This window comes from Falco punctatus (genome assembly GCF_963210335.1).
Source record: "Falco punctatus genome assembly, chromosome: 3".
Taxonomy (NCBI): domain Eukaryota; kingdom Metazoa; phylum Chordata; class Aves; order Falconiformes; family Falconidae; genus Falco; species Falco punctatus.
In genome coordinates, this window is record NC_137582.1 from 83,310,453 (window position 1) to 83,328,592 (window position 18,140).

Sequence of the window (18,140 nt, forward strand, 5' to 3'; positions counted from 1 at the left end):
GAGCAACAATAAAAAGCTTTCAGAAGCGGTAAAAGACAGAAGCATTCTCTTCAGAGTGTAGTTCAAGTGTTCAAAAGAAGTCCATGGCTTGAGGAATTGTTGGGAAAAAAATAAGGGAAGTATTTATGATACACATTTTGGCTTTGATGAACTGCCAAGGAACATCTAAAACTAGAAAATGGTTATTGTGACCTGTTTGGTGAGATCAAGAAAATCTTAACTCTAAATTCTAAAATCTCAATCAAAAACTGTAGATAATCCCTTAGACTAATAACTCCACAAATTAAGAAAAGACTCTGCGTGTTCCAATTAATTATTTTTTTAAGTGGGATTCTTCTCTGTAGAGAATAAAAATTCAGCCCCCTGAATTTATTCTATTTATGATACCCCAAGTCGCATGAACTTTTATGTGATACTCAAAGACCAGCACCTCTCAGTTTCTAGACTAACTTCAAGACAGAGCCTGGAACAACCAAAACATCATACAGCCAACAGCCCAAAGCCAACATTCTGCTCTCTGTCACTCTATAACAAAGTACTGGCATGTTAAACACGATTGAAATTGAGCTTTGTTAGCTCCAGCTTTCTGGGCGATGAGTGCACATTGCTGGCTCATGTGCAGCTTTTCACCCACCAGTACCCCCAAGTCCTTCTCTGCAGGGCTGCTCTCAATCTCTTCAGCCCGCAGCCTGTATTGATACCAGGGGTTGCCCTGACCCATGTGCAGGACCCTGAACTTGTCGTTGTTGAACCTCATAAGGTTCACATGAGCCTACTTCTCGAGCTTGTCCAGCTCCCTTCAAATGGCATCCCTTCACTCCAGTGTATCACCCACACGCTCAGCTTGGTGTCATCTGCAAACTTGCTGAAGGTACACTTGATCCCACTCTCTGTGTCATTGATGAAGATATTAAACAGTACTGGTCCTAATACAAACTCCTGAGGGACACCACTCGTGACTCGTCTCGATCTGGATATTGAGCCATTGACCACTACTCTCTGGATGCGACCGTCCAGCTAATTCCTTATCCATCAAACAGTCCAACCATCACATCCATCTCTCTACAGTTTAGAGAGAAGGATGTTGTGGCAGACCATGTCAAATATCACTATGCACAACCACCTTGGTTGAAGACCTACAGTCTGGCTTTCCTCCATTCACAAAAACTGAGCAGATATGAAAGTCAAGGGAAATAACACTACTCTTCCACAACAGAGCAACACCCTGCCTAGTCAGATACTTTGCAAATTCTGCTATGAATTAAGTGAAAGATGAATTAATACATCTAGACATCAAAGAAAATTTTCCCATCCCAGACAGTGATTATCTTAAAAAAAAAAAAAAAGAAACTTGATAGATTTAGCCAAGTTTGTCATTTGGAAAATTTGATGTCATCTGCTTAAGCAGATTAGTGCGCATCCATTTGGAATTCCTTTTATTCTTACATACTGTATCTATCTCGGGGAGTAATTATAACAGCAGGTTCTATAGGTTATTTCTATTACATGTAAAAAACTGTTACTCTGATATCATGGCATAATATTTAGATATTAAAAGGTTAAAAGGACAGTAATTATTTACAAATACAGCTCAATTTAAGTCATGGACACAAAATACATATAAAATTCACACACAAAAAAAGAAAAAAATCACAACAGAACATTATTAGAAAACAAGACTGAAGAAAATCTATTTCCAAAGGCTGCAGATAACTTCCACTATCACATACATGCAGGGTGTGCCTCTGATGTATCATCATATAATAGATACTTTTAGGCTTATAATGGAGTATTTTAGGAAAATTATAGTCATAGATCTAATATATCAAAGAGTTACCTCTGCATATTTTTAGGTATTCTATGCTTTGATTTCATCCATACAAAAATGCTTTTAAACATTTTTGCTACCACACCTTAAATAAACTAGAAAAATAAGCCTACTTGGATAACTCAAACTGAGCTGAGACACCACAAAAAGAAGGACTAGAGTTGTTACAGAAATTCCAAACATAGACATGCTTAATTTTTAAGTAATAATTATGAAAGTTACATTTCCTGTCTGTATTAGCTCCAATTAGAAAATGTCATTAATGGTTCAGCCAAAAAGAATTATGTTCTTAAACTAAACAGTCAAACTAGTTCTTCAGGCAAATCTCAGTAACATTAGGTGTTATAATCATCCTGTATTTTATATCAAGCCAGAGTTGTGGGGTTTTTATATCTACATCAATATACAGTTTAGTAAACCTTTTGTACAGTACATAATTAGTTAAAATACACAGAAGCTGTGAACACAAACACCTGGTAAGAATTCTGTCATCCCACCCTGAACAAGTAAAAGTCTCTCTACAATGACTCATAGATAAACAACCTTCCCCCAGATGCCTGCAAGAACAGAGAGGTCTTAGTCTTCCCTGAAGATCAATAAATCCATGTTCTGTAAGCTAATCTTGGATATGAAATAGAAGAACTGTGTGACAGCATCAAATCAGACTAGTATTATTAAAAAAGCTAAAGTGATCTATTGCCCTCAGTTAAAAAAAAAAAAAAAAAAAAAAGGAGAAAATGCACTACAGTTTCTAGAAAATCAATTTAGTAATTCAGGATAATAAGCATTCACAGATCCGAAGGGGATCATGAGCAAACAAATGCTCAGGAAACAGAGTAGTTCATATGTTTGGATTTGTTACATTTATGACAGAATTTTTATTAGAAGAATTTAGCATGGTGTTTACTGAATTTACTGCAGGTATTCTGAACCCTATAGCTACTCTTTCTAAAATAACTGTTACTAATTTATCCCACTTTATACCATTACATTTAAAGTTAAGCCATATTTCTGCTAGGTTTACTCACATTCTCCCAGGGCATTTTTTATTTCTAGTTCACCGAGATATCTTTCTCCACCTGCACTTTTCCCCTCAGTGCAATCGCAGAATTTCTGACTGCAATTCAAGTATTTACACTGCCCCCTCCCGGAACTGAAGGCAGCGAGCACATATCATCCAAAACTGGCAACATCTGTAGCACAAGTAACATCATGGTTCACACTAATATGCCAACCACCAAAGTAGGGGAGAAAAAAAATGCATTTTCGCTTCAGATTGCAACATAAGTTACAATTTGAATCTGAATTAGTTACTTAATTCCAATGCTGTTACATAGAAAAAACAGTGAACAGGGAAGCTTTATCAGGCTTCTTGTTGCATCTTCCTGTTACTACTACAGAAATAGTTATCAGTGTATGTACTATGGTATAGCATCACAAAGCTCTTCACTCATTTCATCCTGTATCTTCCTTAGCAGAGAAAGAAGCAACAGAATAGCATTTATAGGATATTTCTGTTTCACTCCTCCATATGCATTCAAACTATATATATATAAAGATTCTAATAATTAATCAAAATACCAAAATTATTTAAATATTTAAGATTTTTTTCTCTTGTCTATTAACAGAGAAAAACTAGATCAAGCCGAAAGCCAAAGTGAATGCAAAGTCTGACTACATTTATCAAATATATCACTAAAGCAATCACAATGTAACTCAATTTTTACACCAGTTTGAAGAAAACATTTTCCCAGGGTCACGATGAAGATAGGCTACAAAGCCTTCCTAGAAGGCAAAGAATTTGTGGACTTGTACACTAGTGGTTATACTTGAAGCATTTGTCTCCCTTCCTAAACCCTCACTAACACAGGCAAAAGATTATTTCCATATACCAGCTACTGGCCTACTTGAAGTGATCCGGTTTTTGGAGAACATAAGAAAAGTTCAATACCCTCCTCTAACAAGGTTCCTTGAAATCAGCTGTAGCCAATTTCCTACTCCATCCTCTCCCTGCAAACTTCCTGGTTTCTCACTGGGAAAAACTGACATTCTCAAGAACCAATCTATCACCTTCCCACCAAGCAACTCAAGCCCAGCAGTTTTCATTTTGATTCTGAACTAATGGACAGACAATACTTCTCAAAAAAAATGTATATTTTCAGAGCTCCACTCCACCTATTGTTACAACTTTCACCAGGTTTTATCATGGACATTAATAAGCAACAATGAAATATCAAAACTACCTTTGACGTTCTGTGCATTGGTTCATTTTGCAGATGAACATACAAACGCTGAATGCCTTGGTATTAAAATACTGAAACAATGCAAAAACAGTAAACTTACCATATCAGGTACCCCAAAAACAACAACATTCGTATAACCGGAAAACGAAACCTAAAACAAAATTTGAGAACAGGTCTTAATGAAAGTGGCGTTTATATTTGGAGAAGTTCTCACCACTCTTTTCCCCTAATCCCTCTAGCTGCACTCCTTTCATCAGGGATTTAGATCAAAAATAAGAAAGAAGATCCCATATCAACTTTTCATCATACAAATTTCCACATAAAGACAACTTTATATTGCTGAACTGCAAAAAAAACTTCTACTGACCGGCCAAGAATATGGCACCAATTCTAGTAGGACAGAAAGCGTTAATTTAGAAAATACATAGTTTCACTCATGGCTAATTTTTTCTACAACTCCTGTATATGTTAAAATTACTTCAGTTTTAAGTTTGCTTCCACTTTTGTTAAATGTTAGCTAGCTATGGAAACCTGCATTCCAATGCCTGGGTTCTTCCAGTCAGTACTATGAAGTTTTCTTATGTTAATGTCTCAATAAAGTACATTCACACTTTTCCCCCAAAACTCCTGGTCTCCACTTTACCCACTACAAAATGCCATTCTTAAAAAAAAAATATAACAACCAACCAAGAAAAAAAAAAAACACAATCAAAACCAAAACCACAACCCATCATCAACAACAAAAAAAACAACAAAAGCCCCCACAACTTTGACAGGAATAGTCAGGGAGAGGCCCACATAAATATGACCCAAAAAAGTATGCCTCATTTAAGAAGCAACTGTGACTCAAATGTTTGAAAATTGTGAAAAAATTGTCAGTCACATAAGTTTTCTTAAAGCAACACTCAAAAGTAGGTAACACATTGCACAGTGGGTAAAGAACAGATGTCTACTGAAATGTCAGATTAGATTGTGATCTTGCATGTTAGGTGAATAAGTCTCTTGTTACTGACTCCACAGAATTGGGTCCCAGTGAAGCCTGACATTACAGCATCCCACATCCCCACATCATTCATCAGGCACACGCATGACGTAGTATACTTAAGCATGCTGTACTGAAAAAGGACAGCACCACACCGAAGCACAAAAACAGCAGAGCAGTGTATTGTGTTGTGAGTTTAGTTTCCATGGGCTCGAGTACTTTTCTCAAAGCCCAATACAGCACCTTGCACCCAGTCAGCATTCTGGTTCTTTCAAGAAAGTATTTTCCAATTATGGAAATATCTCAAACATCCCAGATTCATTCTTACACACTTCACCACCTACCTTCCATAAATCTGAAATATAAAATCTGGTGTTCTGATGTACTCCATCTCTCCAGGCACGGTATCTGGAGTACCAGACTAGCCAGGGATTTAGTTCATAACCAACAGCTTTGAATCCCCTTTTTGCAGCTGCTATCACCTACAAGGAAGAAAATAAATCTTCACATAGAAACAGAGAAAGCGTATTCATCTAAACAGGAGCACATAGTTTTATTTAAAATATAAATCAAAGGAATGCGCTTTGGTAAATCACTCTGGTTTTAGCCCCCAACAGATTAGTAGCATAGTGAACAAAAACTCAAACTACATTTTACTATTACGACTTGTCCCATTGAAATTAATAGATATATTCAGACAAACAAAATGAACTACTTAAAATATTTATAGGGCAAAGCTGCAAGCTTTCAGTAAGCCTATGATTTACATAAAAGTTTAATTTAGTACATTCATGACAATACCTTGGAATTAAAGGGTACCAAAATTGACCATGAAGAGAACAGTGAAATGCGCAGGCAGAAGTGTTTGAAATTAGACCACTTAACTTATTTGAAAAATCAGCGATGGGTAGGCACTTGTGAGACCCCTGAATGATAGCCAAAATGCCCTACCAATAGAAAGTGTATGAAAATACTCTGTTGATTTACATTTTAAAAAAACATGTAGGTAAAATATTTAAATGTATGTTAGAAAAAGATGGAAAAAACCCACCCACATACAAAACTTACAGTATAGCTTTCATCCAACGCTAAGCTTCATGTGTTATTTTAAGAGGCAAAAGTTAGTTCAGATAACAAATAGATTTTCAAAGACATTTCTCTAAATTAGACCCTAAGATTTAGAATTATTAACCTGTATTGCAAGTATCTTCAAACAAGATCAAAACCTACTGATATTTTAGAAAATGAATTAAAAAAAAAATAAAGGAAATTAGAAGGCACCAGTTTCTACAATTAAGGTTTAAGACATAATTTAAAAGGTTACTGCCAAGTTTTAACCAGGAAATGCCTGATGAAGTATGAATTAGAGAACAGGCAAGGTGAAATCAGGAAGTAGTACACATTTCTTAACAGAACTTCTCAAACAGCATTGCCTGGACAGTGTATTTCACACTACTAAAATAACACATCTTCCATCATGCACACAGAATTTGCAGATATACTAAAAGAATCTGACATTTTTACCATGTTTGGAAATAAAAATATGGTCATATTTATCCATTAATTACACCTGAGTAAGTGCTAAATATTTAAAAGCATCTGAATAGAAGTCCAACTTTTTTCAGGGCAAATACATTAAAGCAACACCAAGCATTAAATTCTAGACACCGGGCTCTCCAAGTAGTCTTCAGTCTCCATTTAGACACATATATATAGACATTTATAAAATCAGAAGTAAACATGCAGTAACTGATCAAATTAGATGTCTCCGATGAGGGTCAACAGCCAGAAGACTGAGCAGAGAGGACACGAGAAACTGCAGCTGTCTTGAATCTACATACTTTTCTGTCTCCTACTTGGCCACAATTCCTTCCAAGCCACCCTCACAGATCTGGATTTCCAAATAATTTTTTTTTAGTGTAGACAAATTGTTGACTCATTCACATGAAATATGGACACAAGTAGCGTTCAAGAACTTACTTGTTTCTGCCAAAAATCTACTTAGTGTTCCATCCTGCTGCTAAAACTGACCTGAAGCAGATGGTTATGAAATAGTACACAAAACATCACAACTACAAAAAACCCACACCATTCTCCCCTAATCCCTTACCACATTTCACAAACTGGGGTTCAGACAACGTCCTGGAAGCACAATACTGTTTTGACTTCAGCGATTCTCACCATTTCTCTTGGTAATTATTCTAGTTTCATCACATTGATTTTGAAGTGGGGCAGCCAGCACCGCATAAAGGTGTGAATTACAGTTCTAACAATACCAGGATTTTTATTTCTATAATCCATCACTCATACTCTTTTGTTCTTCTGTCACCTTTATGCAATAAGCATAGAGCTGCAGCTCCAAAAGCACGGTGCTCTTTAATCTCAGAGCCTCATGTGCTGCAGCCATAAAACTATGTGGAATCACATCTCTTTGGCAATCACAATACCAATATTTCGACTGCATCTTTACATGTGAATGTGGTGCAATTCCCTCCAGCCAAGAGAATGAGGTTACCATTTTGTACACCTTGTCAAGCTGCAGGTAAGGCTGCAATCGAAACAGATTACTCACCTAAACTGAAAGTAACCCTACCTCAGCTTTGAGCCTTATGAAAAGGCTCAAACAAAAACACTAAATGCCGAAGACAAGATATCCATAAATATGTGAAAACAAGAGCCACAGCTAGAGCATTTGGCACTTTTTTGAGAAGTGATATGAGAGGAAGGCGATGTCCTTCACTTACAATACGGCCATCCCCGCTACCAATGTCAACTAGGGAGCCACTTCTGTTTTCTAACATTTTCAGCACATTCTGGATCTGAGTAGAAGTTGCAGGAACGAAGGGCAGGCACACTTTCCTCAGAGCCGGGGTCACAAAGGGCGTAACCGCAGCATAGAGGGCCACCAATGTCCCACCAACACCAGCAGTGACCAACAGCCCCCAGCTCCTTCTCCTGGAGCTGCCCTCACAGTCCTCTCGCCGGCCCGCTGCGTGGCTCTCCTTCTCTAGCAGCTCGGACATCACACCTACAGCAGACATCAAGGAATATTAGTTTTCTAACAGCTTTATTACGCGTGCATGTAAAACAAAGTAGTATATTATATCACAGACATAGGATATCAGGAAAAAACCCAAACCAAACTTATATTCCTTTAGGTGATTCCTACAGCCTAGGGAGACGTTACTGCTTTTGAGAAGCCGAAGCGCTAGCTTCGTTTTTCAGGGCGGGAAATCACTTTCCATTAGGCCCGTAGCTCTCCCCGCCGGGCCGGGCCGGGCGGCGGCGCGCCCCACACCGCCCGAGGGCGGTACGGGCAGAGCCCTCCCCACCACGGGCCGGCCGCGCCCGGGGACGCCGCCCTGAGCACTTACGGCTCTTCCCTGCAGGGAAAACTTCTTTTCTCCGCAGCACTGCGCCCCCGCCTGCAAGGGCGCCTGTCAGCCAGCCGCCCCACAGCCACCACCCGCTGCGGGCTCCCTCAGAACCAAAAAACTACTGCCTTCGGACGTCAGTATTTATAGGAGCGGGCAATACCACTCCGCTGTGGGGCGGGGGGGGAGCGAAACCTTCCTAAAGGTACTTCGTGGAGGAGCAGCGCGCACCCTCCCGCCCGCGTCTGTCCCTACTCCTTCGCGTTGAGGTTACCTGACGCAGCCCGCTGCCGCCGCGCTTGGCGCCTGTACTCTACTCATCTAATACACTCCCTGTCCCCGCAGCCCGGCGACGGAACCGCGACTGCCGCGCAATTCCTACCGTGCCGGATGCTTCCAGAAAAGTCCTCCGGAGGCGCCATATAGATGCCGCCCGTGAAATAAGTCGCGCTGCTGCCGACTGCGCAGGCGCGGGGGGCCGTGCGGGGAAGCGTGTCGCGTCACGGCGCGGCGGCTTCCGGCTGGTGCCTGCCCGGTGTGCGGGAGCAGCGGCAGCCATGTCGGCCATGGGGACGCTGGCCTTTGACGAGTATGGACGCCCTTTCCTCATCCTCAAGGACCAGGAGCGCAAGACGCGCCTCATGGGACTTGAGGCGCTCAAGGTGAGCCGACGGCCGCCAGGGCCGCCCATCTACCGGCGGGCCCTCGCTGGGCGGGCCGTGCCGCGCCGTGCCGTGCCGCGCCATGCTGCCGTTAGGGGCAGGTAGCGGGCAGGGAGCGGGCGGCGCTGGGCCGCGGCGGGAGGATGGAGCCCGCCGGGCTGAGCTGCTCCTGCGCCGGTGTCGTGCCGCGCGTCAGGCGCAGGGCGCCCGCAGTGCGGTGTAGGCCTGCGGGTGTGTGTGGGGGATGGAGGGAGGCAGGGCACGGCCCCCGGCGCTGGGAACGCGCCGCCCGCGGCGGAGGGCCTGCGGGGCTCTGCGGCGGGAGCCCGCTCCTGGTGCCGCGGCTTCGCCGTCGTTGCCCGCGTAGGAGCGGCGCGTCCCTCCCGGTGGCCTTCGGTGGCCTCGGGTAGGGAGGCTCCCTGCAGCCCCCTCCCTTAGGCACCTCCCCTCCCCCGTCGGAAGCTACGTCGTTGTTCCCGAGAAAGGCCGCGGCTGAGCGAGTAGGCAGCCATTTGTCAATGTATATGTTTGAAGTACCGGTGGAAGAGTGGAGCAAAATTATACGGGCTTCTTCTAGCGTTGCTTGCTTGTGTTGCTTCACTGCTTTAAACCTCGGGGCTGTCATTTTAGCTGCTCCGCTTTCATGTGCTTTAGCGGTGCAACTGATAGGTGTGCAAGGAAAGGCATGGAAAACGTTTCTGGCATAAAACCAATACACGTATATTGGTATCTTTTTTTTTTTGTAGCCATAATTGTCTGTTAGTTAAATACCAGTATTTTTGTTAGCGTTTTCTCCCTGTGTTTTCTCTTAGCTTGCTATTGTGATTTTGGAATGTATAGTAATGATTTAACTTATTTCTCTTTTGTTTTATAGTCTCACATAATGGCAGCAAAAGCTGTAGCAAGTACTCTGAGAACATCCCTTGGGCCCAATGGTAATAATGAAATAATTTTTATTTTTCTTTATCAGTAGTTGGATTTGGAGATTTTTCTGTATTTTCCTTCATGCTTTTAATATGTTTTTTTTTAGGCCTGGATAAAATGATGGTGGACAAAGATGGCGAGGTGACTGTGACAAACGATGGTGCTACTATCCTGAATATGATGGATGTGGATCACCAGATAGCCAAACTTATGGTGGAGCTGTCTAAATCTCAAGATGATGAGATTGGGGATGGAACCACTGGAGTTGTTGGTAAGAAGAGATTTTAAATTTAACTTGGATTTTCCATCTTTCAAATCAAGCTTCTTCAGCTATTATAAGAAATGTGAAGTAACAGTAGCTTTTCTGTAACACGGTTTTAGAGTATTTACTGCTTCAGTATTCTCGTTGTTGTATTAGAAGTCTTTCAGTCAGAAAGGTGGTTTTGTGTCTTTTCTATGTATGATTACTTTGTAAGTTTATGTTGAGAGTCCTCTTGGTGCTTTGAAAAATTTTCTGGATCATTTTCTTCCATAATATTCTACCTGTCCTGTCTTGGTTGGTGCCCATGTTTCTTTTTGTTCTAACATAATGCGGTTTTCTCTCTAAGCATAGCAAGTAGGGGGCTCTTTAGGGTTATTTTGTCATTTAAGAAACCTTGAACAGTTAAAAGTATTACAGAAGGCAAATATCTTAATCTTTTGATAATGTATTAAAAATGGTGCTTCAGCTTATGGAAGAGTAAACATTACCTTAATATTTTGTTTTATAGTTCTGGCTGGAGCATTACTGGAACAAGCTGAGCAATTACTAGATCGTGGTATTCACCCTATCAGGATAGCAGATGGTTATGAGCAGGCAGCCCGCATTGCTATTGAGCATCTAGACAAAATCAGTGACAGCTTTCCAGTTGATCCACAGAACATTGAACCTCTGATCCAGACAGCAAAGACAACGCTAGGCTCTAAAGTGTAAGTCACAAAAACTTCAGAAAAATATTTATGTTTCCATTAAAAACTTCTAGTTGAAAGGAGAAATCCTGGTGTTTTGATGGATTGTTAAATTTTTTGTGATTTTGGAGTGGCTGCTGAAGGCTCTTCTTTGTTTGATTTTGGCTAACTTCTCAACAGACTCATGTCTCAGGATAAGAAATTGTGGATCCTTTTTCTCTAAAGGGTCAATTCCATGAGGTTAAACAGATGCAATATCAATTTTATTCTAACCTGTTAATTCCAGATTTCTGCAGCACAGCAAATTCCAAGAGTAATGCAAACCTCTTAAAAATAACTCCGTGTTATATTTCAAAGGTTTGTTTTGTTTGGGGTTTTTTTCCTAAACAAAATTTTGTTCAATAGTTCCATAAAGTGCTTTTTTTTAAAAATTGTTTGTATGTATAGTATATAAATTCAGATATAATAAGGGTTTCCTTTGCAGCCCTATCTTAACAGTTGTTTCTGTGACTTCAATGTTTCTCCATAGTTAATTCTCCTTACTTGTTTCAAATCTGTATCCTAAGATGACTTAGACAAACCATATTGCATGTTGTTTTCTGCCATGTTTACCCTCTTTTGTGTCTGAACAAACGATCAGGACACCCTTTTTCTATGTAGCATACAGAAATGGTTAGATACAGTATTACTTTTTTCTATTCAAGTTGATAGAATCACTTCTTTTCTTCCACATTTATGGAAATGTAATGCAACATCATTATTGTTTGGTTTTGTTTTTAAACCTAGAGTTAACCGTTGTCACAGACAAATGGCAGAAATTGCTGTAAATGCTGTACTGACAGTAGCAGATATGGAACGTAAAGATGTTGATTTTGAACTGATCAAAGTACAAGGCAAAGTGGGAGGTAGGCTGGAAGATACACAGTTGGTTAAAGGAGTTATTGTGGATAAAGATTTCAGTCATCCACAGATGCCTAAAGTAAGTGATGTCCCTGTGTACGTCTCATCTGTAATGGCTTAAATAACATTATCTAACCTACTTCAAATGCTGTCCTAGCATTTCTTGAAGTATTTGAATACTGTTGTTGTTTGGCCTGGTTTTTCACCCATATATCAACAGAGAAAGGGGAGAGGAGCATTAAATTCTTCATGTTGGAAGGGACCAAGTTAGAATTTAAAACAGTCTTGGGGAAATAGAGAAAAAATGATGGGGAGGGGGATTACTGTACAACTAAGTGAGGACAGGTGCAGAGTTCTGTGTTGACGCAGAAATAATCATCCATATTGTGTAATAATGCTTAAGATGCTTAAACCAACTCAGTATCAAGAAACGCTTTGTAAGCTTTATGATTTGTCATCTTGTCCTGATTGGAACACCCCGGAAGCTGCCCCTTTATTATGTTTGGTGTAGATGAGATGTCCAAGTCTTGTGTAGCATATGTCAAGGAAGATGGAGGAAATGTAAATTTTCTACTGTATGAAAATATTTTCCTAGTAGGTGACACTGTTTATCCTATAAAAAGGAACACTGGTGGAAAATACCGGTTGTGTATTACATAAATTCTGTGAAGATGAGTGTGTAGTAGTTCTCAATGGTCATGATGGATAGGGCAAATAATGGTTTAATTGAAGTTGTTTCTCTGTTTAGTTAAACGTTGAACTATAAAAAGACGTCGCTGGTAGTGATTGTTAAGGGCTTAAAAAGTGGCTTGAAGCTGTGGAATTTGTTTTAAGTGGGTTATATAGACTTTTGATGGAATTATTTGGGTAGAGTTAGTTTCACTTATAATTAGATGATCTTCAAGTTTCCTCCTATGCCTGTGTTTTTAGATACATGTCTATGTTTTGCAGATACAAGAATGAGGTGTTACTAAGATTAAAACTGAACTTTGGGGTTTTTTTACTTAATTATGCAGGAGCTTAAAGATGCTAAAATTGCAATCCTTACTTGTCCATTTGAACCACCTAAGCCTAAAACCAAGCATAAGCTTGATGTCACATCTGTGGAAGATTACAAGGCACTGCAGAAATATGAAAAGGAGAAGTTTGAAGAGATGGTGAAACAGGTAATCTTTAAGATTATTTCTATGTCTTTCGTAGCCATTGCACGGAATACTGTAGTGCATTGACTGATTTCTGAAAATGAGCAAATAATCCTCATTGGAGGCAACATACAAGCAATTGTAAGGCTATGAATAAAAGTTAAGTTCATGTAAGAAAGAGATGCCACCCTGGTTTGAAATTTACTTTGATCTCTATGTATGCCAGGTGGTTCTTTTTCAGACTTGTGTTTTGAGAAAATTAGAATTAAAACCATGAAGAGATATTTTTTTTTTATTCCTTTGTTAGTTCTGATCAGAAGATTGATGTTGTGTGTTGCTTTCAGATAAAAGACACTGGTGCAAACCTTGCTATTTGCCAGTGGGGTTTTGATGATGAGGCAAATCACTTGCTGCTCCAGAATGAGCTGCCTGCTGTTCGTTGGGTTGGTGGACCTGAAATAGAAGTAAGTAAAATCTTCTAAAATTGGATTTTGTACCAGTTCTCAAACATTTGTTGAGTAATACACTGTACCATTTAAAAGTTCAGGCTTTCTGCTTAGAGCTGTGTAATCATGTATGGGTATATATTGGAGAATAAACAATTTTTTGGGGTTCTGTGGGAAGAGCCTACAGTGAATGGGATTATGGTGTATAATTGGAGTGTATGCATATTACTTGTTGAAAGTTTTATGTGGCTAGAAATGTTTCTGCTTTAGTCTCCCTGTTAGCAGGAACAAGGCATTGCCTGAAGTACTTGAAGTGATGGGAAGATAATCTTTTGGAGTAGGCATTTGACAGATCTTCTGCTAGTTTGACATTATGGAAAGCATATGGGAAAGTCTTCTCAAAATAATTGATGGTTGTTTAACTTCAGTTAATCGCCATTGCAACTGGAGGACGCATCGTTCCTCGCTTCTGTGAACTCACAGCAGAGAAACTGGGTTTTGCGGGTATTGTTCGAGAGATCTCCTTTGGAACAACAAAGGACAGAATGCTTGTCATTGAGCAGTGTCAGAACTCCAGAGCTGTGACCATTTTCATTAGAGGAGGAAATAAAATGGTGAGATACTTAGTTTGTTACAAATATTTGATACATAAATTGCAGAATACGTGGTTTCTTTTCTTTGTCTTAATTTCTTTTTTGTCTTAATTTTTCCTTGCAGTGTGGAGAAATGGAAGGGGGGAGGGTTGTAGGCATTTGTGACTGTGTGGAAGTCACTTGTTAGATTCACATCCTATGTTTTTGAATGAAAACTCTTGTTTTCTCACTATTGGACCGTGTAGTTCATAAATACAGAAATAATTTACCTGTGGATGCTCTAATCTGTTTTTTCTCATGGGAGGGTCACTTCTATTGAGTAAAGAAAACATTTTTTGAAACATTTGGTTTTATTATAGACCTAGGCATGTTACTTCTGATTTAATCCAGTTTAAAAAAAAAAATTAAAAAAACCCAAACCACTCCCTTCCCCAGAATGAGACCATTTAAATGCTTTTGTACTTAACCTGGTTCTTGGTTGTACTGTTAGTGTTGAGTTATATTTAGTATAGGTCAAGTCCTGCTTTGATTGAAAAATCTTAGGAAGAAAGAAACATAACCCCTAGTCTGAAGAGTTCTTTAAGAAAAACTACTACTTTAAAGGTTAGCATAACTTGTTAAATCCTCTTGCATCTGTTGAAGTTGGGAGTCATCACAAACTGCAGTCTGAAAATAACGTTGGGTTTAAAATTTAAGTGTTTTGTGTATTGGAAATACACAAGATGGAAAACCTTCTGTAGGGTTTTGTCATTTCAAATTACAGATTTAAATAAACAGTGTTGAAAAGATGTGGGGGTTTTATTCTTTCTGTGCCACCGGATGTGTAACCTTTTATGTTTTGAAAAGTATAACATAGCAGCAGTAGAGCTGCATTAGAGCCATGAAAAGATCCTATAATTTATTTGCAGTTTCCATTTCTGTATTGGGAAATAACAGCTTGACAGCCTTCAGCTGTGTATATTGTAAAATACATGGTATTTTATACTTCCAGATTATTGAAGAAGCAAAGCGATCTCTTCATGATGCGTTGTGTGTAATCCGGAACCTTGTTCGTGATAATCGTATTGTGTATGGTGGTGGAGCAGCTGAAATTTCTTGTGCCTTGGCAGTGAGTGAAGCAGCAGATAAGGTAAGAAATGTTACAACTTCCCTTCGTTTATGAAGGAAAACTAAGGACTAAGTCTGCCTTGAGGGTTTCCAAAAAACCTTCAGAGAGCTTCCAGACAGTGCATATTATGGACCTTCCATAATATTAGAAGTTTTCCTTCCCCTCTCTGTAAAAAATCTTTACCAGTACCTTTTTCCTTTTATGTTAAGAGCAGTTTAAAATTGTTTTAACTTGCCAGTAGTTATCCAAGGTACTCATTTCAGTTGTTACATTGCCAAGAAAATTGCATATCATGTGTATATTTTATAGCTAGTGTGAATGTCTGCTTTTAACATTGGAATTAATAGCTGTATGAATTCAAATTTCTTTTCCCTTAGTGCCCATCTTTGGAACAGTATGCTATGAGGGCTTTTGCAGATGCCTTGGAAGTAATTCCCATGGCACTTTCAGAGAACAGTGGTATGAATCCAATACAGACTATGACGGAAGTGCGGGCTAGGCAAGTGAAAGAAAATAATCCGGCCCTTGGCATTGATTGTTTGCAGAAAGGAACAAACGGTAAGAACTGGAGTGTGGAGGAGGAGCATAACAGGGTTTTCTTTTCAGAATATCAAAACGCTTACTGTTTTGCCTTGGGGGAGTGTGGGACCTCTGGGTTTTTTTGTTTTAAACTGTGTATTGATTCAGTTATGAACTCTTGCCCCTTGTCATAAATGGGAATGCAGGTGGAGAGATGCATGCATGTCTACAAGGTAGAAAATGTATAATTGCTTGAAAACCTGTATTTGGTGGCAAGATTAGTTGAAAATGTTGGCTGACCTTGTGGTACAGGAATAAAAAAGCTACTTACTATGAGGCAAACGCAGCCCGTGTTTTAAATACTGCCATTTTAGTGATCCAGTTTACATTTCAGCCCTATAGAACAGTTGTTATTGAGAAACACTTTGTGAAGAAGTAAATGAAAGGTTGGAAATGTCTTCAGGTAGTATTACTCACACCAGTATGTATGGATATAGACCTGTAACAGGTATGCGAAGACTAAGAAACCAGCATACGAAAACTTATTTTCATCTGGACATATGCTTGTCACACTCTGTTGCTTTTTTTTCAGAAGAGAAGGTGGTAAATTGTAGAACATGATGTAAGACATTGTGTTTATGTAAATTTAATAACCCTTCTTGGAACAGGTGTTTCTGCTTTACAGCATTTGAACTTTCACTTCTTTAGTGGTTGCTCAGGCCTTAGGATGCTTCTAATATTTGTATATGGAAACCGTACTCCATATAATAGGCAGAATAATAATGCGGAAGGCAAAAAGCTACAATTGGGGAAGGCTTAGGTGGGAAAAGAGTTTGGATCTTAAATGTTCCAAGGTCTTTGGTAGGAACCCAGGCATAAAACTCTAGTTTGTACGAATTGCCAACTATGGTGGTCAAGAGTAACAATTTTTAAATGCTTTTTTAAAAAATTACATGGAAATTACTATCTCAGGTTCAAGGCTATATCTAGATTTGAGGAGGGTATCTAATTCTTCTGCTTCTTTTTGGCAGATATGAAGCAGCAGCATGTTATAGAAACCTTGATTGGTAAGAAACAGCAGATTTCTCTGGCGACTCAGGTTGTTAGAATGATTCTGAAGATTGATGATATCCGTAGGCCTGGAGAATCTGAAGAGTGAAAGCAGAAAAGCAAGAAACAATAAGGGGGCCACAGCAGTAGCGAAGACGGTAGTATTCTGATGCTTCATCTTCAGCTATTTATTTTGGACACTTTTTGTTTCAGATACTGTAACGGCTAATTGTTGGAAATAAAAAACAGTTTAGCACTGGTGGTTTCAAGACTTGTTTCAGAAATATCATTGCATCTTTTCTTAGAGAGGTGTCAGTATTCATAGAAAACACTTGAACATCCAGGAAAAAAACATTGAAAACACAGTAATAAAATTCCATGGGTCCTTTTCCATTGCTCCTGCAGCTAACTGCAACTAACAGATTCTTATTTTGAGAGGTCTGTCACTCTTCAGTGAAGCAAGCAGAAAATTATTGTAGACTCCAGTAGTTCTCATACGTTAAATATCAGACCTGTATTTCAGGCTTCTGGTTGCTTACGGTTTTTCTGTTGTGGTACCTTTTAAGTGTATTCCTGATTTGTGTGCAAGGATGAGTTTTTTCAGGGGCACACACATTCAGCCAAGTGCGGTTGTTTTGTCTGTACTGCCATAACTGAGTGCACTGACTTGCTAAGTCCCAAGTATGAGCTTAGAATGGTAGAGTAAAATTTCCTAGATGGGTGCCTTGCTTATGAAACTACTAACAAAGGACAAGTGCTAGACCAGAACTGATGTGTAACTGTTTGGCAGATTTCAGAAGAGAGGGAGGTGTTGAAAATACCAATTCAGCATTACTTGCTTTACATTTCATGTGTGTAGTTTTAAAGTTTCAGAGCATAGTAGCACAGAGGAAACTTTATTTACTGACCACTATGAGCTAGCAGGTCTTGTTCTAATCATTATTTGCTGTGATTATACATCACCACACACAGCATGCTCACTCACTCCCTTCCACAGGGGATGGAGGAAGAGAATGAGAAAGGTAAAAGTGAGAGAACTCATGAGCTGAGAGAAAGACAGTTCAGCAGGTAAAGCAAAAGCCATGCGTACAAGCCAAGCAAATTAGGGAGTTCCTTCACCACCTCCCATGGGCAGGCAGATGTTCAGCTATCCCCAGGAAAGCAGGGCTGCATCATGGACAAGTTACTTGGCAAGACAAAAAATGCCATCGCTGCATCTTTGCCTTCTCCTTTCCCCCAGCCTTTGATTGCTGAGCCTGTGTTAGATGGTGTGGGCTATTGCTCTGGTTAGTTCACGTCAGCTGCCTGGTTATGCACCCCCACCAGCCTCCTGCACACCCCCAGGCCACTTGAAAGGTGGGTACGGTGAGAAGTAGAGGCAGCCTTGATGCTGTGCAAGCACTGTTCAGCAATAGCTAAAC

The 18,140-nt window shown here is 39.7% G+C and overlaps 2 protein-coding genes across 7 annotated transcripts in view; one reads left to right on the forward strand and one right to left on the reverse strand.

Annotated features, from left to right (window-relative positions):
- Nucleotides 1–8,896, reverse strand: part of ATPSCKMT (ATP synthase c subunit lysine N-methyltransferase) — a 107,101-nt gene extending 98,205 nt beyond the window's left edge. For 3 of the 6 annotated variants that reach the window (XM_080382068.1, XM_080382067.1, XM_080382064.1), the window contains exons 1-4: nt 8,810–8,896; nt 7,798–8,081; nt 5,398–5,535; nt 4,172–4,222 (exon numbers count right to left, since the gene is read on the reverse strand). In XM_080382068.1, coding sequence (XP_080238194.1) covers nt 4,172–4,222; nt 5,398–5,535; nt 7,798–8,081; nt 8,810–8,849 — 513 coding nt within the window. In that variant the 5' untranslated portion in view covers nt 8,850–8,896. Of the gene's footprint in view, nt 1–4; nt 3,022–4,171; nt 4,223–5,397; nt 5,536–7,797; nt 8,082–8,427; nt 8,633–8,701 lie in introns of those variants that run through there. The other 3 variants (XM_080382069.1, XM_080382065.1, XM_080382066.1) reach the window with 3 other exon arrangements.
- Nucleotides 8,897–8,918: 22 nt separating this feature from the next.
- On the forward strand, nt 8,919–16,988 carry CCT5 (chaperonin containing TCP1 subunit 5). Its single transcript, XM_080382055.1, has 11 exons — nt 8,919–9,089; nt 9,964–10,024; nt 10,120–10,284; nt 10,784–10,982; nt 11,748–11,940; nt 12,878–13,027; nt 13,348–13,467; nt 13,878–14,063; nt 15,034–15,171; nt 15,528–15,708; nt 16,701–16,988. Exons 1-11 carry the CDS (start codon nt 8,985–8,987, stop codon nt 16,826–16,828), a joined length of 1,626 nt encoding a protein of 541 aa, XP_080238181.1. The 5' UTR covers nt 8,919–8,984; the 3' UTR covers nt 16,829–16,988.
- The last annotated feature ends 1,152 nt before the right edge of the window (nt 16,989–18,140 follow it).

What these genes read in the sequence shown, in the direction of transcription:
- CCT5 (XM_080382055.1), top strand. Translation starts at nt 8,985, where the DNA reads ATGTCGGCCATGGGGACGCTGGCCTTTGACGAGTATGGACGCCCTTTC. An exon ending in TGGAACCACTGGAGTTGTTG is followed by an intron (nt 10,285 to 10,783) that starts GTAAGAAGAGAT and finishes TTTGTTTTATAG; the next exon opens with TTCTGGCTGGAGCATTACTG. An exon ending in GTCATCCACAGATGCCTAAA is followed by an intron (nt 11,941 to 12,877) that starts GTAAGTGATGTC and finishes TTAATTATGCAG; the next exon opens with GAGCTTAAAGATGCTAAAAT.